This window comes from Pelodiscus sinensis, unplaced genomic scaffold (assembly GCF_049634645.1).
Source record: "Pelodiscus sinensis isolate JC-2024 unplaced genomic scaffold, ASM4963464v1 ctg95, whole genome shotgun sequence".
Classification (NCBI taxonomy): Eukaryota; Metazoa; Chordata; order Testudines; family Trionychidae; genus Pelodiscus; species Pelodiscus sinensis.
The window spans coordinates 242585-269116 of NW_027465954.1; the positions used below are offsets into that span (position 1 = coordinate 242585).

Genomic DNA, 26532 nt, shown 5'->3' on the forward strand with positions numbered 1-26532 from the left:
GTTTTTCCTAATATCCAACCTAGATCCCCCTACCACTTGAGACCATTGCTCCTTGTTCTGTCATTTGTCGCCACTGAGAATAGCCTCTCTCCATCTCCTTTGGAGCCCCCTTTCATGTAGTTGAAGGCTGCTGTCAAATCCTTCCTCACTCTTTTCTTCTGCAGACTAAACAAGCCCAAATCCCTCAGCCTCTCCTCATAGGTCATGTGCTCAAGGCTCCTCGTCATTTCTGTTGCCCTCCACTGCACTTCGTCCACATCCTTTTTGTAATGAGGGACCCAGAATTGGATGCAATCCTCCAGATGTGGCCTCACCAGTGCCCAATAAAGGGGAATAATTACTTCCCTAAATCTGCTGGCAATGCTGCCTTACTAATCTGCTAGAAACTACAGGGGATAGCCAAGTTAGTCTGTTAGGGTATGTCTACACTAGCTCGTTAGTGGAACGAGGAGTAACGGTAGTTCGGAATAGGAAGCCTAATCCGAACTACCTAGTCCGTGCCGCGTGTAGCCGCATGGCACAGAGTCCGCACTAGCGGACATTTAAAAATGGCGGCGCCCGGCAATATGCAAATGAAGCCCGGGAAATTCAAATCCCGGGCTTCAGTTGCTACTCCGGTTGCCTACATTACCACCCTAGTTCGAACTAGGGTGGTAGTGTAGACATACCCCTAGCCTACAGCATGGGCTTGTCCTACGGCTTGCACCAGGCATGAGTTGGGCGTACGCCAGTGCCGTGAGCCCACTAAGCCAGCAGCATTCCCTTCTGGGCTCTTCACTCTCTCTCTGTGCACCCAGGAGAGAGCTGCTGAATCCCTCCGACCGTTTCTCTTCTTTGCTTTCCAGTTCAGTCTCCTGCCAGACAGGGTCTCCAGCTGCCAGGTCTGCCTGTTGTCTGGCTGGGCCCTCTGCTCGGGGGTAGGGGGCCATTAACAACGCTCTTAGATCTGCCCCAGACCGCAAGTGACATCCCTGCCATGCTCCATAGTCCATTATAGGCAAGCAACACGGGAATGCAGGGGCAAGATTAGAAAGGCAAAGGCACAAAATGAGATCAAACTAGCTACAGGCATAAAGGGAAACAAGAAGACCTTTTATAAATACATTAAAAGCAAGAGGAAGACCAAGGACAGGGTAGGCCCACTGCTTAGTGAGGAGGGAGAAGCAGTAACAGGGAACTTGGAAATGGCGGAGATGCTCAATGACTTCTTTGTTTCGGTCTTCACCGAGAAGTCTGGAGGTGTGCCTAACGTAGTGAATACAAGCAGAGAGAGGGTAAGTTTAGAAGATAGGATACACAAAGAACAAGTTAAAAATCACTTAGGAAAGTTAGATGTCAGCAAGTCACCAGGTCCTGATGAAATGCATCCCAGGATACTCAAGGAGCTGATAGAGGAGGTATCTGAGCCTTTAGCTATGATCTTTGAAAAATCATGGCAGACAGGGGAGATTCCAGAAGACTGGAAAAGGGCAAATATTGTGCCCATCTATAAAAAGGGGAATAAGAACAACCCAGGAAATTATAGACCGGTCAGTTTAACGTCTGTCCCAGGGAAGATAATGGAGCAGGTAATTAAGGAAATCGTATGCAAACACTTGGAAAGTAATAAAGTGATAGGGAATAGCCAGCATGGGTTTGTGAAGAACAAGTCATGCCAAACTAATCTGATAGCTTTCTTTGATAAGATAACGAGCCTTGTGGATAAGGGAGAAGTGGTGGATGTCATATACCTAGACTTTAGTAAGGCAGTTGATACGGTCTCGCATGATATTCTTATTGATAAACTAGGCAAATATAACTTAGATAGGGCCACGATAAGGTGGGTGCATAATTGGCTGGATAACCGTAGTCAGAGAGTTGTTGTTAACGGTTCTAAATCCTGCTGGAAAGGGATAACAAGTGGAGTTCCGCAAGGGTCTGTTTTGGGACCCGTACTGTTCAATATCTTCATCAATGATGTAGATATTGGGATAGAGAGTACGCTTATTAAGTTTGCAGATGATACCAAACTGGGTGGGGTTGCGACTTCTTTGAAGGATAGGGACATAATTCAAAATGACCTTAGCAAGTTAGAGAAATGGTCAGAGGTAAACAGGATGAGGTTTAATAAAGAGAAATGCAAAGTGCTCCACTTAGGAAGGAACAATCAGTTCCATACATACAAGATGGGAAGCGACTGTCTGGGAAGGAGCATGGCGGAAAGGGATCTAGGGGTCATAGTGGACCACAAGTTGAATACGAGTCAACAGTGTGATGCTGTTGCAAAAAAAGCAAATATGATTCTAGGTTGTATCAACAGGTGTGTTGTAAGCAAAACTCGTGAAGTCATTCTGCCGCTCTACTCTGCACTAGTTAGGCCTCAGCTGGAGTACTGTGTCCAGTTCTGGGCGCCACATTTCAAGAAAGATGTGGAGAAATTGGAAAGGGTACAGAGAAGAGCGACAAGAATGATTAAAGGTCTAGAGAACATGACCTATGAAGCCAGGCTTCATGAACTGGGCTTGTTTAGTTTGGAAAAAAGAAGATTAAGGGGGGACATGATAGCGGTTTTCAAATATCTAAAAGGGTGTCACAAGGAGGAAGGAGAAAATTTGTTCCTCTTGGTTTCTGAGGACAGGACAAGGAGTAATGGGCTTAAAGTGCAGCAGGGGAGGTTTAGATTGGACATTAGGAAAAAATTCCTAACTGTCAGGGTGGTCAAATATTGGAATAAATTGCCAAGGGAGGTGGTGGAATCTCCCTCTCTGGAGATATTTAAGAACAGGTTAGATAGACATCTGTCAGGGATGGTGTAGACGGAGCTTGATCCTGCCTTGAGGGCGGGGGGCTGGACTCGATGACCTCTCGAGGTCCCTTCCAGTCCTATTATTCTATGATTCTATGATTACGCAGTGCCCATGTCCCAGAGCCATCATCCCTGCTGCTGCATAGACCCTCCCCAAATCCAAACCCAGGGCCATCATCTTTGTCCCGGCATGCAGTACCCCAGCCAGCAACGGTATTGTCATTCTGGTGCACAACCCATTAAACCGGCCTTATGGTCATAACGGGCGATCACCACAGCCCCAGTCCGCGTTCTGGGACACAGCCCTATAGAGTCTCTCCCCATGGCCACCATCCACGTTCTGGGACACAGCTCTATAGAGTCTCTCCCCATGGCCACCATCCACGTTCTGGGACACAGCTCTATAGAGTCTCTCCCCATGGCCACCATCCACGTTCTGGGACACAACTCTATAGAGTCTCTCCCCCAGGGCCACCATCCACGTTCTGGGACACAGCTCTATAGAGTCTCTTCCCATGGCCACCATCCACGTTCTGGGACACAGCCCTATAGAGTCTCTCCCCATGGCCACCATCCACGTTCTGGGACACAGCTCTATAGAGTCTCTCCCCATGGCCACCATCCACGTTCTGGGACACAGCTCTATAGTGTCTCTCCCCCAGGGCCACCATCCACGTTCTGGGACACAGCCCTCTACAGTCTTTGCCCCACGGCCACCATCCACGTTCTGGGACACAGCCCTCTACAGTCTCTGCCCCACGGCCCCACACTGTCTCTGCCCCGTGGCCACCATCGACGTTCTGGGACACAGCCCTCTACAGTCTCTGCCCCACGGCCCCACACAGCCTCTGCCCCACAGCCACCATGCATGTTCTGGGACACAGCCCTATACAGTCTCTGCCCCACAGCTCCACCTACTCTGCCCCACGGCCACCATCCACGTTCTGGGACACAGCCCTCTACAGTCTCTTCCCCACAGCTCCACCTACTCTGCCCCATGGCCACCATCCATGTTCTGGGACACAGCCCTCTACAGTCTCTGCCCCACAGCTCCACCTACTCTGCCCCACGGCCACCATCCACATTCTGGGACACAGCCCTCTACAGTCTCTGCCCTGCGGCCCCACCCAGCCTCTGCCCCACGGCCACCATCCATGCTCTGGTATACAGCCTCCCTTCACAACCTCTGCCCCCCAACCACCGCCCATGTTCTGGTAAGCAGCCTCCGCCAGAACCTCCGCTGCAGTCACCATCTCTCTTCTTGTAGGCAGCCCCTCCAGCCCACTGCCCCACAGCTCCTTCTCTCAGCTCATCCCCTCCAGCCCCACAAGTCTGACTTCAGCTTTCCTCTCCCACTGCAGGTTCTGCCGTCCTCCCGGGCGCTGCCTCAGCCAGACACCGTGGTGCTTACGCTGCACCCAGTGGAAGGGGTCAAGCCTGGCTCAGTGATTGGTTCTGTGGCGCCTCCAGAGGCCTCCGGGCAGGGGCAGCTGACCTACACGCTGATAGGGGGCGGGGGGGATGGCACCTTTGTGGTGGATAGCACGACGGGGGAGATCTATGCAGCGCGGGAGCTGGACTACGAGAGGGGGGCGCAGCACACGCTGCAGGTCAGTGCCGAGGACATGCAGAACGGCTATCCGGCCAGCCGGCTGGTGCTGGTACAAATCCATGTGCAGGACTGCAATGACCAGGCGCCCGCCTTCCCCGAGGACCCCATCACGATCGTCGTGCCTGAGAACACACCGGCCGGCACCTCCATCTTCACCTTCCAAGCCCCAGATGGTGATGGCGCTGGGCCCAACAGCCAGGTGTGCTACAGACTGCTTCGCCAGGAGCCCCCCGGCTCCCACTTCCAGCTGGATGCCCACTCTGGACAGCTGAGCCTCCATGAGGGGCTAGACCGTGAGACAGTCCCTTCCTTTCTGCTGGTGGTGGAGGCCACAGACCAGGCTCCCAACATCAGCCAGCGCCACTCTGCTGCTGTCACTGCCCGCGTTTTCGTAACAGACGAGAACGACAACGCACCTGTCTTCCTCTCGCCAGACACTGTCAGTGTCATGGAAGACCAGCCCACTGGATTTGTGGTGCTACACGTGGTTGTACAGGATGGGGACCTGGGTGAAAATGGGCGGGTGAGCTACACACTGCAGGCAGGCAATGCTGAGGGCCGGTTCCACCTCAACCCCAGCACAGGTAAGAGGGACTTGTAACATGGCAGGGAGCTGCGGGGGAGCCTGGGAGATGGCCCATTTTGTCTCCCGTGTCCTTTCCCAAGGGAAGATGACAGGCATGAGGGGAAGGGAAGGGACACAGGAAACACACGGGGCGAAGGGGAAGAGCTGACGGACGTGGAGAAGGGAAGGGACACAGGACACACGGGGCGAACGGGAAGAGCTGACGGACGTGGGGAAGGGAAGGGACACGGGACACACAGGGGGCGAAGGGCAAGAGCTGACGGACGTGGGGAAGGGAGGGGACACGGGACACACACGGGGCGAAGGGGAAGAGCTGAGGGACGTGGGAAAGGGAGGGGACACGGTACACACGGGGCGAAGGGGAAGAGCTGACGGACGTGGGGAAGGGAAGGGACACGGGACACACACGGGGCGAAGGGGAAGAGCTGAGGGACGTGGGGAAGGGAAGGGACACGGGACCCACAGGGGGCAAAGGGGAAGAGCTGAGGGACGTGGGGAAGGGAAGGGACACGGGACACACAGGGGGCGAAGGGGAAGAGCTGACGGACGTGGGGAAGGGAAGGGACACGGGACACACAGGGGGCGAAGGGGAAGAGTTGAGGGACGTGGGGAAGGGAAGGGACACAGGACACACGGGGCGAAGGGGAAGAGCTGACGGACGTGGGAAAGGGAGGGGACACGGGACACAGGGGGCGAAGGGGAAGAGCTGACGGACGTGGGGAAGGGAGGGGACATGGGATACACGGGGGGCGAAGGGGAAGAGCTCAGGGACGTGGGGAAGGGAAGGGACACGGGACACGGGGTGAAGGGGAAGAGCTGAGGGACGTGGGGAAGGGAGGGGACACAGGACACAGGGGGCGAAGGGGAAGAGCTGACGGACGTGGGGAAGGGAAGGGACACGGGGCGAAGGGGAAGAGCTGATGGACGTGGGGAAGGGAAGGGACACGGGATACACGTGGCGAAGGGGAAGAGCTGATGGACATGGGAAGGGAGGGGACACGGGACACGGGGCGAAGGGGAAGAGCTGAGGGACGTGGGGAAGGGAGGGGACACGGGACACACAGGGGGCGAAGGGGAAGAGCTGACGGACGTGGGGAAGGGAGGGGACACGGGATACACGTGGCGAAGGGGAAGAGCTGATGGACATGGGAAGGGAGGGGACACGGGACACGGGGCAAAGGGGAAGAGCTGAGGGACATGGGGAAGGGAGGGGACACGGGACACACAGGGGGCGAAGGGGAAGAGCTGACGGACGTGGGGGAGGTGAGACAGCGGTGTGTCAGGCGCACTCTGGAGACCTGGGGCAGTCAGAGGAGACGGCAGTGGTGACAGCAGGTGGCAGACTCAGCCGGCAGCGAGGGATGGATTCCCCGCTGGCCGCCAGAGGAAGGAGGTGCCTGGCCACTGCAGGAGTCAGAGAAACAGGCCAATGCTGGGGGCACAGCTGGGTGTGGCACCACAGCCCAAGCTGTGGGGTTGTGGAGCTGTGGGACCTGCCTGCAAGACTGTGGCTCATGCCAGCCAGGTGCCTGCTACTCCTGTGTACAGGCTCAGTGTGTCCTGGTGTCTCCCTAGGTGCCCTCTCCATTGTGCGGGCTCTGAACAGGGAGGAGGTTGCCCAGCACAACCTGACGGTCGTGGCCATGGACCATGGCTTCCCACGTCACTCGTCCACTCAGCTGCTGTCTGTGCTGGTGCTGGACGTCAACGACGAGGCGCCCACCTTTGAGCGGGCTGAGTATGAGGCCCGTGTCATGGAGAACCTGCCAGCGGGCAGCCCTGTGCTGCAGCTGCTGGCCACAGACCGTGACCTGGGTGAGTCTTGGGGCTGGAACTGGTGACCACAGGGGCAGGAGTCTGGCACGGTCAATGCTTCTCCAGAGGTGTTGGCCTGGAAGGGCAGGCGTGGACGTGGTCACCACAGGCCTTCCCCTTCTCCCATCTGCCAAGGCAGCATCCCGGGAGCCCCAGGGATGAGCAGAGGAGAGAGGCAGGCTCTGAGCACTGAGGGGAAGCTGAGAATGGGGCTCTCAGCGTGGCCCTGGCCTCAGGGACAGTCGCCAGGCAGCATTTCTCCTCCCCCTTAGCTGGGCCACAGCGGTCGCCTTCCCTCGGCCTTCTGACATCTCCATTTCTGCCCCCGCCTCCTGTCTCTGGGCCCTTCCCCACCCGGCAGCCCACGCCGATTCCTTTTGTGGCTGCAGGGGAAGTAGAGAGGGGCCCTGGTCCTGGGGCCATTGCGCCTTCCACTCAGAGGTTTCTCTCTTCAGGAGCCAATGGTCATGTGTCGTATGGAGGCCTCTCTGGGGGGCCCTTCTCCATCCACCCACAGACGGGCCTCATCACTACTGCGCACTCCCTGGACCGGGAGAGGCGGGAACAGCACATGCTAACAGGTATGGCCAGACCTGGGGGTTGGGCAGGGGAAGGAGAGAAGCAGGGCCTATGCGGAAAGGTGGGGGGTTGCCGCTGGGGTCCCTGCTGGCATGGACATCACTAGTAGTTAGGGGAAGGAGGCCCATGGTGCAGGGCAGACAAAGGGAGTGGGGGGTTTCAGGTCTGGGATAAGAGTGTTGGGGGGTGAGACATGAAGGGAGGAAGACAGGAGAGCGGGGGGGTGAGTGCTGGAGGAGGGAATGGGCCATGAGTGAGCTGCTCCTTGCAGGCAAGGGGAGGGTACCCTTGCGTGTCAGGTAGGGTCTCTAGGACTGCCATCTCCCCCACAGTCTATGCCCGGGATGGTGGCCGGCCCCCCAACCTGGCCAAAGTGATGGTGCGGATCTTGGTGGGAGATGAAAACGACCATGCCCCGCACTTCGAGAGCAAGTCCTGCTCCTTGGAGGTGCCTGAGAACCAGAGCCTTGTGGCACTCTACACCCTGCGGGCCACAGACCCAGATGCGGGCGAGAACGGGCGTCTGGAGTACCATGTGCTGGGTGAGGGCCATGGGCACATGGCTTGTGCTGTGCCGGTGCTCCCCCTTCCGATCCCAGCTCCCACACGTGGCTCCTTCGATGAGCAGCAATCTCCCGGCTGCCGGGTGTGCTCAGGCCACAGGGTACAACCTATGCCAGGCCGCACAGCTCTCCGGGGGCCTGGTATGGTAGAGCTGCCTCCAGGTCCGCGAATGCCGGCTGCTCACGCCAGCCCCAGGCCCTGCATGGCACGCTCCTGATTCTACTGGGGAGTTGGGTCAAGGGTTGCTGAGAAGGGATGAAGTTGTGCGCCTCTGCTCTGCACTGGGGGGGTTTGCCGGTGAGGTGGTGCCAAGTATGGGCCATGTGCTGTGCAGCTCAGGGGGAGACACCCTATCCTGTCTGCACCACAGCACCCCGCATGCAGGGGCCCGTCTGCAGAACGACCGGGCGCCATCCCAGGGTGGGCCCATCGTTCCTGCCCCCTCCCAAAAGTCAGACTCAGGAAGGGGCCTCGCGCCTACACCCTCTCTGAGCCCTGTCACGAGGGTCCCATGCACCCATCCCCCCACGCCATATCAGGGAGGCTCTCTCATCCTCTCTCTTCCCCCAGAGGGAGACCCTGCCCAGGATTTCAGCCTGGACCCTGCCTCCGGCGTGCTCTCCACCTCGCGCAGCCTGGACCGGGAGCTGGTGGCCTCTTACCAGCTGATTGTGGAGGCGCGAGATCACGGCACACCCCCGCGTAGCGCCACCATGTCTCTGAGCGTTCGAGTGCTGGACCTGAATGACAACGCCCCGCGCTTCGCACAGGCAGCCTACGCTGTGGAGGTGCCTGAGGACCTCGCTGTCGGGGCACTGGTGCTGCAGCTGGGGGCACTGGACCCAGACGAGGGCACCAATGGGCAGGTCTCCTACTACCTGGGCAACGAGTCGCTGGGCATGTTCCAGGTGGAACCGCAGAGTGGGCGCATCACCAGCGCCCAGGCCCTGGACCGTGAGCGCCGAGCCAGGTACAGCTTTCTGGCCAAAGCCGTGGACTCAGCCCCCTGGGAGCCCAAGAGTGCAGTTGTGCGTGTCACAGTCACTGTGCAGGACGTCAATGACCATGCGCCTGCCTTCCTGCACAGCCTGCTCGCTGTCAACCTCTCCCGCCACACGCCGCCTAAGCAGCTGGTGGCCATGATGCAGGCTGAGGACAAAGATGCAGGTGCCAACGCCTCCATTCTGTACCGGTTTGCCACACCCAACCCCAGCTTCGCCATCAATTCCTACACTGGCGACATCCAGCTGCTGCAGCCTCTCAGCTCTCTGAGCCAGCGCCAGCGCACCCTCTTCATCCTGGCCAGCGACCTGGGCCAGCCAGCCCTCTCCTCCACTGGCGTGGTGGTGATCCACCTGCAGGAAGAGAGATACCGGGGCGTGCATTTCCCCCGCAGCACCAAGGACGTGGCCCTGCCTGAGAATGCTGCCCCAGGTACTGGCCACAGGGTACATAGTGCGGGGTCGGAGCAGGAAATGGCCGGGAGCTGGGGACAGGAAGGGGATACCGGGGGTCAGAGGGAATGGCCGGGAGCTGGGGACAGGAAGGGGGTACCGGGGGTCAGAGGGAATGGCCGGGAGCTGGGGACAGGAAGGGGGTACCAGGGGTCGGAGCAGGGAATGGCCGGGAGCTGGGGACAGGAAGGGGGTACCGGGGGTCGGAGCAGGGAATGGCCGGGAGCTGGGGACAGGAAAGGGATACCGGGGGTCAGAGGGAATGGCCGGGAGCTGGGGACAGGAAGGGGGTACCGGGGGTCAGAGGGAATGGCCAGGAGCTGGGGACAGGAAGGGGGTACCGGGGGTCAGAGGGAATGGCTGGGAGCTGGGGACAGGAAGGGGATACCGGGGGTCAGAGGGAATGGCCGGGAGCTGGGGACAGGAAGGGGGTACCAGGGGTCGGAGCAGGGAATGGCCGGGAGCTGGGGACAGGAAGGGGGTACCGGGGGTCGGAGCAGGGAATGGCCGGGAGCTGGGGACAGGAAAGGGATACCGGGGGTCAGAGGGAATGGCCGGGAGCTGGGGACAGGAAGGGGGTACCGGGGGTCAGAGGGAATGGCCAGGAGCTGGGGACAGGAAGGGGGTACCGGGGGTCAGAGGGAATGGCTGGGAGCTGGGGACAGGAAGGGGGTACCGAGGGTCAGAGGGAATGGCCGGGAGCTGGGGACAGGAAGGGGGTACCGAGGGTCAGAGGGAATGGCCGGGAGCTGGGGACAGGAAGGGGGTACCGGGGGTCAGAGGGAATGGCCGGGAGCTGGGGACAGGAAGGGGGTACCGAGGGTCAGAGGGAATGGCCGGGAGCTGGGGACAGGAAGGGGGTACCGAGGGTCAGAGGGAATGGCCGGGAGCTGGGGACAGGAAGAGGGTACCGAGGGTCAGAGGGAATGGCCGGGAGCTGGGGACAGGAAGGGGGTACCGAGGGTCAGAGGGAATGGCCGGGAGCTGGGGACAGGAAGGGGGTACCGGGGGTCAGAGGGAATGGCCGGGAGCTGGGGACAGGAAGGGGGTACCGGGGGTCAGAGGGAATGGCCGGGAGCTGGGGACAGGAAGGGGGTACCGGGGGTCAGAGGGAATGGCCGGGAGCTGGGGACAGGAAGGGGGTACCGGGGGTCAGAGGGAATGGCTGGGAGCTGGGGACAGGAAGGGGGTACCGGGGGTCAGAGGGAATGGCTGGGAGCTGGGGACAGGAAGGGGGTACCGAGGGTCAGAGGGAATGGCCGGGAGCTGGGGACAGGAAGGGGGTACCGAGGGTCAGAGGGAATGGCCGGGAGCTGGGGACAGGAAGGGGGTACCGGGGGTCAGAGGGAATGGCCGGGAGCTGGGGACAGGAAGGGGGTACCGGGGGTCAGAGGGAATGGCTGGGAGCTGGGGACAGGAAGGGGGTACCGGGGGTCAGAGGGAATGGCTGGGAGCTGGGGACAGGAAGGGGGTACCGAGGGTCAGAGGGAATGGCCGGGAGCTGGGGACAGGAAGGGGGTACCGAGGGTCAGAGGGAATGGCCGGGAGCTGGGGACAGGAAGGGGGTACCGAGGGTCAGAGGGAATGGCCGGGAGCTGGGGACAGGAAGGGGGTACCGAGGGTCAGAGGGAATGGCCGGGAGCTGGGGACAGGAAGGGGGTACCGAGGGTCAGAGGGAATGGCCGGGAGCTGGGGACAGGAAGAGGGTACCGAGGGTCAGAGGGAATGGCCGGGAGCTGGGGACAGGAAGGGGGTACCGGGGGTCAGAGGGAATGGCCGGGAGCTGGGGACAGGAGGGGGGTACCGGGGGCCAGAGGGAATGGCCGGGAGCTGGAGGTGGGAACTACTAAGAGGCCCCCCCGGGCACATATGCCAAATAAGTTGTCATGGGAGAAGAGGGAAGGGTCTCTCCTGAGTTGGGGTATGTCTACACTACAAAGTTAGTTCGAACTAAAGGACGTTAGTTCGAACTAACTTTCATAAGCGCTACACCATTCCACGAGGATTAAGCCTAGTTCAAACTAGCTAGTTCGAATTAAGGGCTGTGTAGACCCTTAATTCGAACTAGTGGGAGGCTAGCCCTCCCCAGGTTTCCCTGGTGGCCACTCTGGCCAACACCAGGGAAACTCGTCTGCCCCCCTCCCGGCCCCGGACCCCTTAAAGAGGCACAGGCTGGCTACGGTGCCCGTGCCAGGTGCAAGCCTGCCAGCACCCAGCCAGCAGACCCTGCACCTGGCACGGATCGAGCCACCCACCCGATGCCCCCAGCCCTCCCCCTCTTCCCGGGACCAGGCTGGCGGCTCCCGGGAGCTTGCCCGGGACCGCGAGAGGCGGGCACGCGCCTGAGCTAGTGCAGACATCGTGGGCCTCGTCCATGATCTCCGCACTAGGCACAGGAAAGTGGCCGGCTAGGGCAGGAGAGCTGCCAGCCTGGCCACCCAGGAGCAGGTGTGCAAGAGAATCAAGGGGGTCCACTGAGACCCCCGACCCTGAGCCCTGAGCTTACAATGGCCGTCCTGGGTCAGACCAAAGGTCCATCTAGCCCAGTAGCCTGTCTGTCGACAGCGGCCAACCCTAGAGACCCTGGAGGGGATGGACCGAAGACAGTGACCAAGCGATTTGTCTCGTGCCATCCCTCTCCAGCCTTCCACAAACATTGGCCAGGGACACCACTCCTATCCCCTGGCTAATAGCACTCCATGGACCCAACCTCCATGACGTTATCTCACTTCCCTTTAAACTCTGTTCTAGTTCTAGCCTTCACAGCCTCCTGCAGCAAGGAGTTCCACAGGCTGACTCTTTGCTTTGTGAAGAAGAACTTTCTCTTACTAGTTTGAAGCCTGCTACCCATTCCTTTCCTTTGGTGTTCTCTAGTCCTTCTTTATGGGAACTAATGAAGAACTTTTCTGTATGCACCCTCTCCACCCAACTCCTGCTTTTAGAGACCTCTATCCTGTTCCCCCTCCGTCTCCTCTTTTCTAAGCTGAAAAGTCCCAGTCTCTTTAGCCTCTCTTTATATGGGACCTGTTCCCAACCCCTGATCATTTTAGTTGCCTCAGGCTAGCCGAGGGCTGTGCTTAAAGGGACCCGACTCCCACCCCAGACAGACAGTTCTCAGGGTTCCCCGCTTGCTTGTCTTCCTCGATGAGGGACAGCAAAGCAGTCCTGTCTTGGAGTGCCCTGAATGCCCACACTCAGCACATCACAGTACTCGGCCATCAGCCCGACTGCACTTGCCGCAGGCTACCATCCAGGGGGAGTCAATCGAGGGGCTGTCAGGATCCAGGAGGCTCTGCAAGAGAGCTTCAAGCCTGAGGAGCCCGCAGAGCCACCCCAGTCCTCCCCATCAGGGGCTCGTGCCCCATTCCTCCCTCACCTCCTTCCACTTACCCCTCCCTAGCCCCCCTTCCTGATGTAAAAAATAATGGACACGTGTGTTCAAAAATAGAAACTCTCTTTATTGAACAAAACTGGGGGGGGGGTTAACCTCTGGGGAGACTGGGAAAAGGAGGTGGAAGAGAGGAAGAGAGAGGGTGGGAGAGGGAAGGGGGAAACCTGGGGAAGAAGGAGGAGGGGAAGTATAAAACTATGGTATGCCATATCTTCAGTACTGTGTACAGATGTGGTCTCCTCACCTCAAAAAAGATATTTTGGCCATGGAAAGGGATCAGAAAAGGGCAACTAAAATGATTAGGGGTTTGGAACAGGTCGCATATGAAGAGAAACTAAAGAGACTGGGACATTTCAGCTTAGAAAAGAGGAGACAGAGGGGGGATATGATAGAGGTCTATAAAAGCATGAGTGGTGTGGAGAGGGTGCATAAAGAAAAGTTCTTCATTAGTTCCCATAATAGAAGGACTAGAGGACACCAGATGAAATAAATGGGTAGCAGGCTTCAAACTAATAAAAAAAAGTTCTTCTTCACAAAGCAAATAGTCATCCTGTGGAACTCCTTGCTGCAGGAGGCTGTGAAGGCTAGAACTAGAACAGAGTTTAAAGAGAAATTAGATAAAGTCATGGAGGTTGGGTCCATGGAGTGGTATTAGCCAGGGGGTAGGAACGGTGTCCCTGGCCTCTGTTTGTAGAAGGCTGGAGATGGATGGCACGAGACAAATGGCTTGGTCACTGTCTTTGGTCCATCCCCTCTGGGGTAGCTGGTGTTGGCCTCTGTCGGCAGACAGGCTACTGGGCTAGATAGACCTTTGGTCTGACCCAGTACGGCCGTTCTTATGTTCTTATGTTCTAAGCTCAGGGTCGGGGGTCTCATTGGACCAACTTGATTTTCATGCAAACCTGTTCCTGGGTTCGCATGTGGCCTTTGGTGGCCAGGCTGGCAGCTATCCTGCCCTAGACGGCCACTTTCCTGTGCCTAGTGCGGAGATTGTGGACGTTGGAGGCCTCCCTCCAAACCTGAATGAGGTTCATGATCTCCACACTAGACCAGGCGGGCGCCCGCCTCTTGCGGCCCCGGGCAGGCTCCTGGGAGCGGCCAGCCTGGTCCCGGGAAGAGGCGGAGGGCTGGGTGGCAGCGGGTGGCTGGCTTGTGCCATGCCAGGTGCAGGGTCTGCTGACTGGGTGCTGGCCGGCTTGCACCTGGCACGGGCACCGTAGCCAGACCGTGGCCCTTTAAGGGCTCTGAGGCCAGGAGAGGGGCAGACGAGTTTCCCTGGCTTGGCCCAGAGTGGCCACCAGGGCAACCTGGGGAGGGCTAGCCTCTCACTATTTCGAATTAAGTGGCTACACAGACCTTAATTCAAACTACTTAATTGGAACTAGGCGTTACTCCTCATAGAATGAGGTTTACCTAGTTCGAATTAAGCGCTCCGCTAGTTCGTATTAAGTTCGAACTGGTGGTTTGAGTGTGTAGTGCCTATGGGTATGTCTACACTACCACCCTAGTTCGAACTAGGGTGGTTACTGTAGGCAACCGAAGTTGCAAATGAAGCCTGGGATTTAAATATCCCGGGCTTCATTTGCATCTTGCCGGGCGCCGCCATTTTTAAAGCCCTGGTAGTTCAGACTCCGTGCCCGTGGCTACACACGGCACGGAGTAGGTAGTTCTAGATTAGGCTTCCTATTCCGAACTACCGGTACACCTCGTTCCATGAGGAGTAACGGTAGTTCGGAATAGGAAGCCTAATCCAAACTACCTAGTTCATGCCGCGTGTAGCCGCGGGCACGGAGTCCTAACTACCGGGGCTTTAAAAATGGCGGCGCCCGGCAAGATGCAAATGAAACCCGGGATATTTAAATCCTGAGCTTCATTTGCAACTTCGGTTGCCTACAGTAACCACCCTAGTTCGAACTAGGGCGGTAGTGTAGACAGACCCTATGAAAGTTAGTTCGAACTAACGGCTGTTGTTCGAATTCACTTTGTAGTGTAGACAGACCCTGAGGTGGCAAAATGTGAAGGCGATTCCAAACTGCTCAAGACTCTTAAGACAGTGAAGACCTTCTAAAGCAGGGTGGGGAACCTCAGGCCCAGGGGCTGAATGCAGCCCCCAGCTTGCCTGGATCTGGCCCCCAAGGCTCTGCATTGGGAAGCCCGCGCTGGCGCTCCAGCCCCCGGCTCCCACTCGCCAGGCTAGAGCACCCAAAATCTAGTAGGCTGGGCACAAGGGGAATGTGGAGAGTGACTTTCTCCTCAGTCAGGGGCTTCTCACTTATGTGCAGCTCCCAGCTGACATTTCTGTGGATCAGCGGCCCTCAATTCAAAAAAAGATTTCCTACCCCTGTGAAAGTGTCTCACAAAGCTAGGTGACTGGGCAACAAAGTGGCAGATGAATTAACTGTTGCCTCTGAAGAGCGAGATCTTGAAGTCTCTGCAGATAGTTCTCTGCAAACGTCCATTCAACGTGCAGCTGCAGGCAAAAAAGCAAACAGAATGTTAGGATCCATTAAGGAAAGGATAGTGAATAAGACAGAGAATATCTTATTGCCTCTCCATAAATCCATAGTATGCCCACATCTTGAATACTGCCTGCTGATATAGTAGCCTCATTTCAAGATATATTGGAATTGGAAAAGTTTCAGAAAAGGGCAACAAAAATTATGAGAGGTGTGGAACAACTGCCATATGTGGAGAGATTAATAAAACTGGGACTTTCCAGCTTAGAAAAGAGGACACTAAGGGAGGATATAATATAGGTCTGTAAAATTATGACTGGTATGGAGAAAGTGCATAAGGAAAAGTTACTTGTTCCCACAACACAAGAACTAGGGGTCACCAAATGAAATTAATTGGTAGCAGGTTTAAAACAAACAAAAGGAAGTTTTTTGTCACACGAAGCAGTTAACTTGTGGAACTCCTTGCTAGAGAATGTTGTGAATACCAAACTTTAACAGGGTTCAAAAAAAAGCTAGATAGATTCATGGAGGTTAAGTCCATCAATGGCTATTAGCCACGATGGGCAGGAATAGTGTTCCTTGCCTCTGTTTGTCAGAGGCTGGGAATGGTGCCTAGAACACGAGCACCTCCTTGATCTTCCGCATCAGAGACTTCAGAGTCCAACTCGCACAGGCTGAAGAGGAGCCTGAGTCAGCAATCTAGATCGAGAGGGCACCGTTAGTAGCCCCAGTTGTTGTGTCCCGTCTGTGGCAGAATGTGCCACTGTGGCCCTTCGGACCCCTGAGTGTCCAACCAAGCCCAGGAAGCATTCCAAGGACGTCACTCAGCACCGTCCTCAGTAGAGTCAGCCACATTTGCCCCACTGGCGACTGTGCGCCATATCTCGGTGGCCTCCCTTCTGCACTCCAGCGCCTTCAGAGACTGCACTGTCCGCAGTCCAGTACTGGCGGCGGTTTTGGAGTCGAGGACCCCATCAGCACTAATGTACCATGGTTCCTGCAATGATAGCCCAAATCAATTCGGCACCATCACTGGCTTTGCCTCCACCTCCTCAGTTGCCAGCGCTGGCACTGATGAGATACCAGATGCCTGTCTCAGCGTCAGTCCCTGCACCTGCACCCTCGGCACCCACAGATGCATTGTCAGCACCAGACCAGGTCTGAAATCCTTGAGACCAGCAGGGAGCCACTGGGGCAGATGGTAGAGAACGCGTCCCAGCCTTCATGCCTTCCTCCTCAGCATCTCCTGACGAAGCCTTAGCAAGTCCCTCAGTGGGCCCTGCACTTGAGGACAATGCCGTCTTGCAGCAATTGCTGTGGAGGGCTGCCCAGGGCTTGACCATCAAGGCTGAAGAAATGATTGAGGAGGCCTCTTCCAGTCCCTCCCTTGTTGCTTTGCCACTTACTAAAACTTGCATCCTGGCTCCAGGTCTCTGGCCTGCCACCTGAAGTATAGCAAACCGCAGAGGGCCTTCCCTTTGAGGGGACGACGCTGTTTTCAGAGAATACCAGAGACTAGAGCCACTTCCAAATCCTTAGGCCTGCACACTCTAGTAACACAACAGTGGTGATTCAGGCCTTAACCACCTCAGCTGTTCTTCCCACAGCACTGACAAGACAACTCCTGGAGGAGGAACAGGAGTGGCAGAAAGAGGCCACACCCATCAAACCACCTTCAGGCCCTAAGCAGGTATTGTGAAGGTGTGGTCAAGGACGACATACCAGGTCACCATCTGGATCCACATTGCCTTACCTTTTCTTCCAGACTATCCCCTTTCTTCCGGGCATCACTTTGGAACAAAGGGTATTCCTCACAATAGAGAATCACAGAATCATAGAACCCTAGAGAACTCAGGAGTCATCACGTCCAGCCCCCTGCCCAAAGCAGGACCAGCCCCAACTCAATCATCCCAGCCAGGGCTTTGTCAAGCCGAGACTTAAAAACCTCCAGATTCCACTCCCTCCCTGGCTAACCCATTGCTCCTTGTTCTGCCATCCGTCACTACTGAAACCAGCCTCTCTCCATCCTCTTTGGAACCTCCCTTCAGGAAGCTCAAATCCCCCCTCACTCTTCGCTTCTGCAGACTAAATAAACCCAAATCCCTCAGGATGATAAAGGATCTGCCAACGAAGGGTTCTGGGGTTGGCAGATCCCTGTCTAGACTGCCGCGCTGTGCCGACAAACAGCTGATCCATGTTGCCCTTGGTGAATCCATGTTGACTATTCCTGATCACATTCCCCTTTTCCAAATGCTTTAAAATGGATTCCCCGAGGATCCCCTCTATGAATTTTCCAGGGTCTGAGGTAAGGCTGACTGGTCTGTAGTCCCCTGGATCATCCTCCTTCCCTTTCTTGAAGATGGGCACTACATTTGCCTTTTTCCAATCATCCGGGATCTCTCCCGATCTCCATGAGTTTTCAAAGATAATGGCCAAAGGCTCCTCCATGACATCTGCCAACTCCCTCAGTACCCTCAGATACATTAAATCCGGACCCATGGATTTGTCTAGCTTTTCTAAAAAGTTCTTAACCTGTTCTTTCTCCTCCAAGGGCTGCTAACCTCCTTCCCATACTGCGTTGCTTAGTGCATTTGTCTGGGAGCTGACCGGTTTCTTCCTGTGCTTTTAATAAGGCTTCTTTAACATGCTGCCAGCTCTCCTGGACTCCTTTCCCCTTCATGTTAGCATCCCAGGGAATCCAGCCCATCAGTTCTCTGTGGGGGGGTGTCAAAGTCTGCTTTTATGAAGTCCAGGGTGTGTATTTTGCTGCTCCCCTTTCTTCCTTTGTTCAGGATCCTGAAATCTACCATCTCATGATCACTGCTGCCCAGGTTGCCACCCACATCTACATCCTCTACTAGTTCCTCCCTGTTTGTGAGCAGCAGGTCAAGCTGCGCATGTCCCCTGGTCAGTTCCTTCAGCACTTGTACCAAGAAGTTATCCCCAGCATTCTCCAAAAACTTCCTGGATTGTCTGTGTGCTGCTGTATTGATCTCCCAACAGATGTCAGGGTGATTAAAGTCCCCCATGAGAACCAGGGCCTGTGATCTGGAAGCTTCTCTTAGTTGTCTGTAGAAACCCTTGTCTACCTCATCCACCTGATCCAGTGGTCTATAGAGGAATGTCTACACTGCCACCCTAGTTCGAACTAGGGTGGCTAATGTAGGCATGCGAAGTTGCAAATGAAGCCCGGGATTTAAATATCCCGGGCTTCATTTGCATCTTGCCAGGCGCCGCCATTTTTAAATCCCCGTTAGTGCGGACTCCGTGCCCGCGGCTACACGCGGCACGGAGTAGGTAGTTCAAATTAGGCTCTCTAATTCGAACTACCGTTACTCCTCGTGGAACGAGGACACCAACCACAACATCACCCCTGTTGGATATTGCACCCAGTAAGGGGTAGGGCATCCAATTTTGTGCCCTCTCATCCTCCCACTCCCATTCTCTGTTCCTCTTCAGGAACCCTTCTCCTTTCCCAGGAGGTATGGTTGCTCTTGGAGCTAGAGTCAGTGGAGGAGGTTCCTCAGGAATATATGGACAAAGGGATTTATTCTCATTAATTTTTAATACCAAAAAAATACTTTTTTTTTTTTTGCTCAACAACTTTTGAGTATTTACACAAAAAAAGCACTGCTAAAAGCTCTTGTCATTTCCCTCGGTCTTCTCTTTTCCAGATTAAAGAAACCCAGTTCTTCCCATCTTCCCTCAGAGCTCATGTTCTCTAGACCTTTCACCATTTCTGTTGCTCTTCTCTGGACCTTCTCCAAATCTTTCTTGAAATCTGGCTCCCAGAACTAGACACAGTAGTTCAAATGAGGCTTAATCAGCGCAGAGTAAAGCGGAAGAATGACTTCTTGTGTCTTGCTTACAACACTCCTGTTAATACATTCCAGTATAATGTTTCCTTTTTTTGCAACAGTGTCTCATGTTTGACTCACATTTAGCTTGTGTTCCACTCTGACCCCTAGATTCCTTTCTGCAGGGCTCCTTCCTAGGTGGTCGCTTCCCACTCTGTGTGGCTATATCTAGACTGCAAGCCTCTTTCGAAAAAGAGCATCTAGACTACAACCAGTACTTTTGAAAAAGTACTGTTTGCATTACATAGAGCCTTTATTCCTTGTAAAACGAGGTTTACCGTGGTAAAAAAAACTGCCGCATTCTTTCGATTTACTTTTGAAAGAACGTGGCAGCAGTCTAGACTCAGGTAAAGTTTTTTCGAAAAAAGCCTGCAGTCTAGACACACCCTGTGTGTGAAATGGATCTTTCCTTCCTAAGTGGAGGACTTTGCATTTCTCCTTTTTTCCTCAGACCAATTCTCCAGTCTTTGAATTCTGACCCTACCCTCCAAAGCATTTGCAACCCCTCCCAGCTTGGTATCATCCACAAACTTTATAAGCGTACCGATCATCTAAATCGTTGATGAAGATATTGAACAGAACTGGTCCCAAAACTGATTTCTGTGGAATCCCACTCATTCTGCTCTTTCCGCATGCCTGGGCACCATGACTGTGAATCAGGGCTTGAGGGTGGGGGAGCGTGTTAAGTCTCCTCCCACTCTGCTGCTCAGCCGGTGGTTGACTCTAAATGCCGCAGGGCAGGGGCAGGGAGTGAGAGACTTGGTGCGCCCCTCCCTCCCCAGTTCCTAGGAGACCGTGTTACCAAATTTGCCCAATACTCTGGGGTATGCTCATTTATCAGGGTTACCCTTATGGGACTGGGGGAAGGTTAACAGTTCTATCAGTGTGCTGTTGGTGCTTACTTGGGCTCTCATATGGAGCTGAATTCTCCCTGCTGCCAATTCCCCCTCCCACTGGAGCTCTCCTGCAGGAACTAGGTTCCTCAGGATGGGGTTCTTCCCACCTTAGCAACACACACAGACACTCACACCCACTAATCAGAGCACCTCTGAGAGGACTGGGTACTCAGCACTCACAAGCTGACCCCCTCCTATGTCCCTGGACTCAGCTGGCTGGGTTTCACAGCAATGCCACACTGCACCCTCATGTGCCTTTGGACTCCGTGGGCTGGATTAAACAGCACTTTAAGCTGCCATCCTCATAAGCCCCCAGGTTCAGCACCCCCTATCCCCACTTTCACACCACAGTCATTCACTGGTAAACCACACGATGAGCAAACCCCACAGGATTTTGGGCACTACAGGGATCTTTTGCTTGGGTACAAGAAGCGTTGTTGCAGAGCGAATGGGGAAGCCAAAACAACACCCCTTAAGGAAGAGTGAGCAAAAGAGAAAGAAAGAGAGAGAAGCAACCAGCTTAACAATGAAAGTGATTTATTTCTGAGTAGTGAATAGATATCAAAAAGTTACAATATTAAATCTAACAATTACAATATTAAATCTAAATTGAAGCTGATTACAAATGTTAGGTAACCATATAACAGTTTACACAGGGCAGGGTCAGGAGGCTATGCTTAGGCTGTGTCCAGACTCCATGCCTCCGTCGACGGAGGCATGTAGATTAGCCAGCTCGGAAGAGGGAAATGAAGCCGCGATTAAAATAATCGCGGCTTCATTTAAATTTAAATGGCTGCCCCGATCTGCCGATCAGCTGTTTGTCGGCAGATCGGGAGAGTCTGGACGCGATGCCCCGACAAAGAAGCCTTTCTTCATCGACACAGGTAAACCTGGTTTCACGAGGCTTACCTGTGTCGATGAAGAAAGGCTTCTTTGTCGGGGCATCGCGTCCAGACTCTCCCGATCTGCCGACAAACAGCTGATCGGCAGATCGGGGCAGCCATTTAAATTTAAATGAAGCCGCGATTATTTTAATCGCGGCTTCATTTCCCTCTTCCGAGCTGGCTAATCTACATGCCTCCGTCGACGGAGGCATGGAGTCTGGACACAGCCTTAGAGAGATAGTTGAGAGGGAGAGAAAGAGAGAGAGAGAGAGACCTCACCACTCCACGGAGCTTGCACTGATCGGGGTTCCCAGATGATGATGGTAGCCGGGGGTCCAGAGGGCAGGAGAAAAGCAGGACAGAGCCCCCAGCACGATCAGACAGGAGATGAAGAAGTCTCAATGGAACTGATGCAGTTTAAGTCCAGGTATCAGAACAGTTTTCTTGGGACAAGGATAGGAGTTTTTATAGGGATAGTTCAAAGAGAAAGAGGAGAGACAATAGAGACTGATCACCCCTGGTTATGGGTGATGTTCCTTGAATGAGCTCACAATGCAACTTGGCAGTTTCAGTATTTTAGATGTCAATAGGATCGTTACTAGAATTGGTCTGATAATGACTAATTTGGGTGTGAGCAGGCTTAGGTTCATTAGCATCTGGAGCAGGGATTTCCCATCAGGCAGTGCTTCTCTGCTTTCGGTGTCCCATAGTTCAGTGCGGTTCCTGCCTTGGAAGAGCTGCTCTCCATTCTGTATGCTAATGAGATGTCCCTCTGTTCCATCTTTAATGCAAATGAGGCTGGGGTGTTTCCTTAATTGTATCACCCTTGTCTGAAGCAGTTTAGGTGCGTCTTCCCCGGCCTTTTCTTTGCTTTGTCTTTGATTCTAGCAGAGGCCTGAGGGAGGGGGATGGTTTTCCATGAATGTCACTCCCTGACTCCCCAAGAGCACAAGGCTGACAGGTGACCATGTTCTGGTTTCCCAAGAATCACAGAGCTGGTGGGTAACAACCGCAGGGGGGAGTACGCAACGTCTCCTCCCACCACCAGGGGCACGGGCACCTAGAGGGAACCACTAGCTGTTCAGAACAGCTGTCGGTTCTGTCCGGGGGGACAAAGACTTTGCACGCTCCCCCACCACTAGACCAGTCAGGGTCTGTGGGTGGGGAAGTATCCTGGCCCCGCCCCTTCCGCCTGAGGCCCTGGTCAAAAATTATTGCCCACCCCTGGTTTACCCCTTTCTGCAGATCAGTTATGAATGTGTTGACTCGGATTGGTCCCAGTACCAACCCTTGGGGGACCCCACTCGTTACCTCTCTCCACTCCGAAAACAAGTCAGTTTATTCCGACCCTTTGTGGCCTGTCTTTTAACCCCCCCCCCTCCCCTCGGGCTGGCGCGTCGCCTGTTTGGAATGGACATGAACAAGCCCTCAAAGAAGAGACGGTTTCTCCTCTCTCGTGAGATCAGTGCGAGTGCTTGGGGAGGCACCCAGGCCCTGCGGAGTGGAGTCGGTAGAGTGGGGCTTGCTGCACACTGCAGCGCGGCACCCTAACGAGGCTGCATGGCTAACCCGAGCAGAAGAGTGAGACCCTAGAATCACGGAACCCCAGGGCTGGCAGAGATTTCAGGAGTCACCGAGTCCAGCCCCCTGCCCAAAGCAGGACCGACCCCGACTCAGTCAACCCTTTGGGGGCAGCTTCCTGGCACCCTAAAGAGGCACAGAGCACCAATCCTGGGAAGGAAAGTAGAGAGGAACGTTGGGACGTTAGGAGCACATGGGGCAAAAGGGCACAGCAAGGTTCACAAAGTGGGGCAAAGGGCACTGGGGCAGTGGGCAACAGTGGACTTCTAGGGACACTGACACAGGACACTGGGAGCAAGGGGCTGGGTACAGGGTCATAGGACACTGGGGTTATTGGGACCCATGGGGTGGGGTGCAGAGTCACAGGGCACTGGGGTAACTGGGAACCAGGCTGTGGGGTACAGGGTCACAGGGCACTGGGGTAACTGGGAACCAGGCTGTGGGGTACAGGGTCACAGGGCACTGGGGTAACTGGGAACCAGACTGTGGGGTACAGGGTCACAGGGCACTGGGGTCACTGGGAACCAGACTGTGGGGTACAGGGTCACAGGGCACTGGGGTAACTGGGAACCAGGCTGTGGGGTACAGGGTCACAGGGCACTGGGGTCACTGGGAACCAGACTGTGGGGTACAGGGTCACAGGGCACTGGGGTAACTGGGAACCAGGCTGTGGGGTACAGGGTCACAGGGCACTGGGGTCACTGGGAACCAGGCTGTGGGGTACAGGGTCACAGGGCACTGGGGTCACTGGGATCCATGAGGCTGAGTACAGGGTCACAGGGCACTGGGGTAACTGGGAACCGGGGGACTGAGTACAGGGTCACAGGACACTGGGGTTATTGGGACCCATGGGGTGGGGTGCAGAGTCACAGGGCACTGGGGTAACTGGGAACCGGGGGACTGAGTACAGGGTCACAGGGCGCTGGGGTAACTGGGAACCAGCGGAAGGGGTACAGGGTCACAGGGCACTGGTGTAACTGGGATCCAGGGGGAGGGGTACAGGGTCACAGGGCACTGAGGTACCTGGGATCCGGGGGGAGGGATACAGGGGCACAGGGGTAACTCGGCTCCAGGTACAGGGTCAGAAGGCCCTGGGGTAACTGGAATCCGGGGGACTGAGTACAAGGTCACAGGGTGCTGAGGTACCTCGGATCCGGGGGGAGGGGTACAGGACACTGGGGTAACTAGGAACTGGGGAATGTTAGGAGGGCAAGGGGTGGGTTCCAAGGAGGCGGTGCCAAGGGTGTCTGTGTGGAGCAAAGGAGGGGTCACCGGGACCCCAGGGCAGGCACAGCCATACAGACTGGTCACTGACTCCACTTACCCACTGTCCTCTGCTGTGCTCCCTGGCAGGTATAGAGCCCGGACACCTGGGCTCCCCAGCACCCCTGCCTACAGATCTGACTCCACGTGGCAGTCCTGAGGGCTGTCTAGGGTTTGCCAGTGCCCCCCAGGAGCTGCCAGTTGCGTTCATGGTGCACACCCCATGTTCCTTGTCTCCATTCCTTCCTCTCTGGGTTGTCACGCTGCCTCACTCTCGCTCCCTCCTACAGGCACCACCGTGGTGAGCATCCAGGCCCTGCACACCGGGGGCTCCTCGGGGCACATCACTTACAGCATTGTGAGTGGCAACGAGAAGAATGCTTTCCTCATCCAGCCAAGCTCAGGTACAGGGAGCAGTTGGGGAGTCGGGTGGTGGATGGACTTTTCGGCTGACCTAGTCTGGCCATTCTTATGTCCTGCGGCCGTATGGGGATCTGCAAGGCTTACTTGTGCCCTCTGCCCTGTCTCTGTGTTGGCCTGCTGCCTGTGCAGCTGCCTAGCTCACTGCAGCAGAAACTCCTGCGCCAGGAGGGGCGGGTGTCTGTCTTGCTCGTTGTGTAGGACTCAGAGTCAAACTGGCTAGCCAACCTCAGAAGCAGCTGCAAACAGGTACTGCGCATCCAGTGGGTGCTTCTCCTGGGCTTCCGCAGGGATCACTGCTCAGCCCAGTGCTATTCAGTGGCTTCCTCGTTCTTCCATTTGGAAGACTGTACAACGGAACCTCTCAGAGAAGCGGCAGATGACGCAGACACTGGTGGCAGGCTAAATACGGGTCAGTCCCACAGAGCAACCTGCAGCACTGGGAGGGTGGGCTCATGTGAACAGTGCAGCCAAGACCTTATCATCCTTCTGCATAGAGAATGCAAAGCAGCAGCGGTGGGCATGCCTGTGTGAATCGTGATACACTGGGGTGTGAACCACCCTGCACTGACTTGCTGTGCACTAGTGTCCATGTGCACTCTGCAGTTGTGCTGGGTGCAGAGCAGTGTTCACTAGGGCAAAGGTGATTGTAAGCGGGTGCACCCTTGTGCACAGCTCTGGCAAGCCAGCAGGGACTACTGAAAAACCTGGCAGGACCCAGGCTGCAATAGGAACGCACCCAGCTCTGCGCAGACTCCCCGTATGTCCTACTGCCAGAAAAGAGGTGGGGGGCCTGTGGCTGGGCCTCCAGCAGCGCAGGAGGGTTCCATCGGCATCAGCAATCCCTGTCCTTCAGGAGCAAGCCTGGCTCATGGCTCCTAGTTCCCTTGCAGACATTCAGCCCCACCCTCAGTTTATGGTGGGCCAGGAACATCCCCAATTCTGACTCTCCCTTTGGACTAGTGAGGGCACCAGGACTCAGAGAAGTTTTCTCGGGGGTGGCAGCCCAGAGGAGACATCGGGGCTGCACAGTTTTCTCTTATGTGGACGACTGTCTCCTGGTAGGGTCCCTGCACGAGGCGTTTGCATAAACAGAGAAAAGTCGGTTTTATCGCCCACAAAGACGACTAACTTCATTGGCGACGAGGAGTCCTGTGGCACCTTATAGACTAACTGAAGTGTAGGAGCATAAGCTTTCGTGGGCAAAGACCCACTTCGTCAGATGCATGCACTTTATTGGCGCTCTGTTTCCACACTAGCTTTCCTCCCCCGCAGACGGATTTCGGATAACGAGCCGTATGATGCATGGATTTCCTACATCCCAAATGCCATTGGCCGTTAGACCATAGGGACACACACATTCAGCTGACACCATTCTCCATACTCGTCCACAATGCCTCTAGGGCTGGCTGTGCTCAGTCGACTTGCAAGGGCCATATCAAGCTCCACCTGAATCTTCACCTATGCCTTGGGGCTGAACCCCAAAAAGGTGAGAGTGAGCATCCCCTTCAGTGCTTCCACGCCCAGTGCCACCATCATGACAGACACTTCCCGTCCGGGGGGGTGCCCAGCTGAGCAGCCCCACTGCTCACCCTGCCGAGTTCCTGCCATCCATGTGCTAGAGCTGAGAGTTGTCCACCTCTCTTTAAGGCCATCCTCCTGCGTATCCATTCTCTCCCTATGCAAGGGGTATCAGGTGGGTGGGCAAGGTGGGGGAGCAATGGAGGGGCCTTTGAGCCAGGGCTAGCCTCGCCCCACCAGCCACGGCCTGGGGCTCCAGTGGTGATTTAAAGGGTCTGGGGATCCAGCTCCCATGGCTGATGTAGCAGCCCTGGGCCTTTTTGAATCGCTAGGCCCATGCAAGTTGCCCCTTTTGCCACCCATGCCAGTGGGCCTGATATCAGACAAAGTCACTGCTGTCGTTTACATAGCCAGTGTGGAGCAAGATCTCGTCCCCTCTGCCTGGAAGTTGTCAAGGCTGCATCATGATCCAGGCTGCTCACCACAGTCAGCAGACAGGACACGGCTGGCTGGACCTTTGGTCTGACCCAGTGTGGCCCTTCTTATGTATAAACGAGCCAATTAGCCCGTCATAAGATGGGGCTCTCAGGTCTCTCCTCTCCTGAGCCTCCGGTCTCTCGCTCCGTCGCTCTCTCTCTCCTCCTACTGCCTCCCCCCTCTCTTTCACTTCTCCTCCCCCTCCTGTCTCTCACTCGGGGAACCGCGGAGCCCAAATGGCTGTTTGGGGTCCGCACTCCCTGTGCTGCATGAGGAGCGCGGAGCCCAAACGGTCGCTTGCGCCGCTTGCTCCCACGCACTGGCCCGGCTGAGCAACGCAGAAGTCAGCCGAGCGCCCCGGCGGGAGGCAAAGGGGGGCAGGGCGGAGACG

The 26532-nt window shown here is 55.9% G+C and overlaps 1 protein-coding gene across 4 annotated transcripts in view; it reads left to right on the forward strand.

The window, feature by feature from the left end:
• Window positions 1-26532, forward strand: part of DCHS1 (dachsous cadherin-related 1) — a 154736-nt gene that overhangs the window by 87329 nt on the left and 40875 nt on the right. For all 4 annotated transcript variants that reach the window (XM_075917306.1, XM_075917305.1, XM_075917307.1 and 1 more), the window contains 6 exons: window positions 4147-4981; window positions 6559-6798; window positions 7254-7379; window positions 7710-7919; window positions 8512-9375; window positions 24014-24127. In XM_075917306.1, the coding sequence (XP_075773421.1) occupies window positions 4147-4981; window positions 6559-6798; window positions 7254-7379; window positions 7710-7919; window positions 8512-9375; window positions 24014-24127 (2389 nt within the window). The remainder of the gene's footprint in view (window positions 1-4146; window positions 4982-6558; window positions 6799-7253; window positions 7380-7709; window positions 7920-8511; window positions 9376-24013; window positions 24128-26532) is intronic.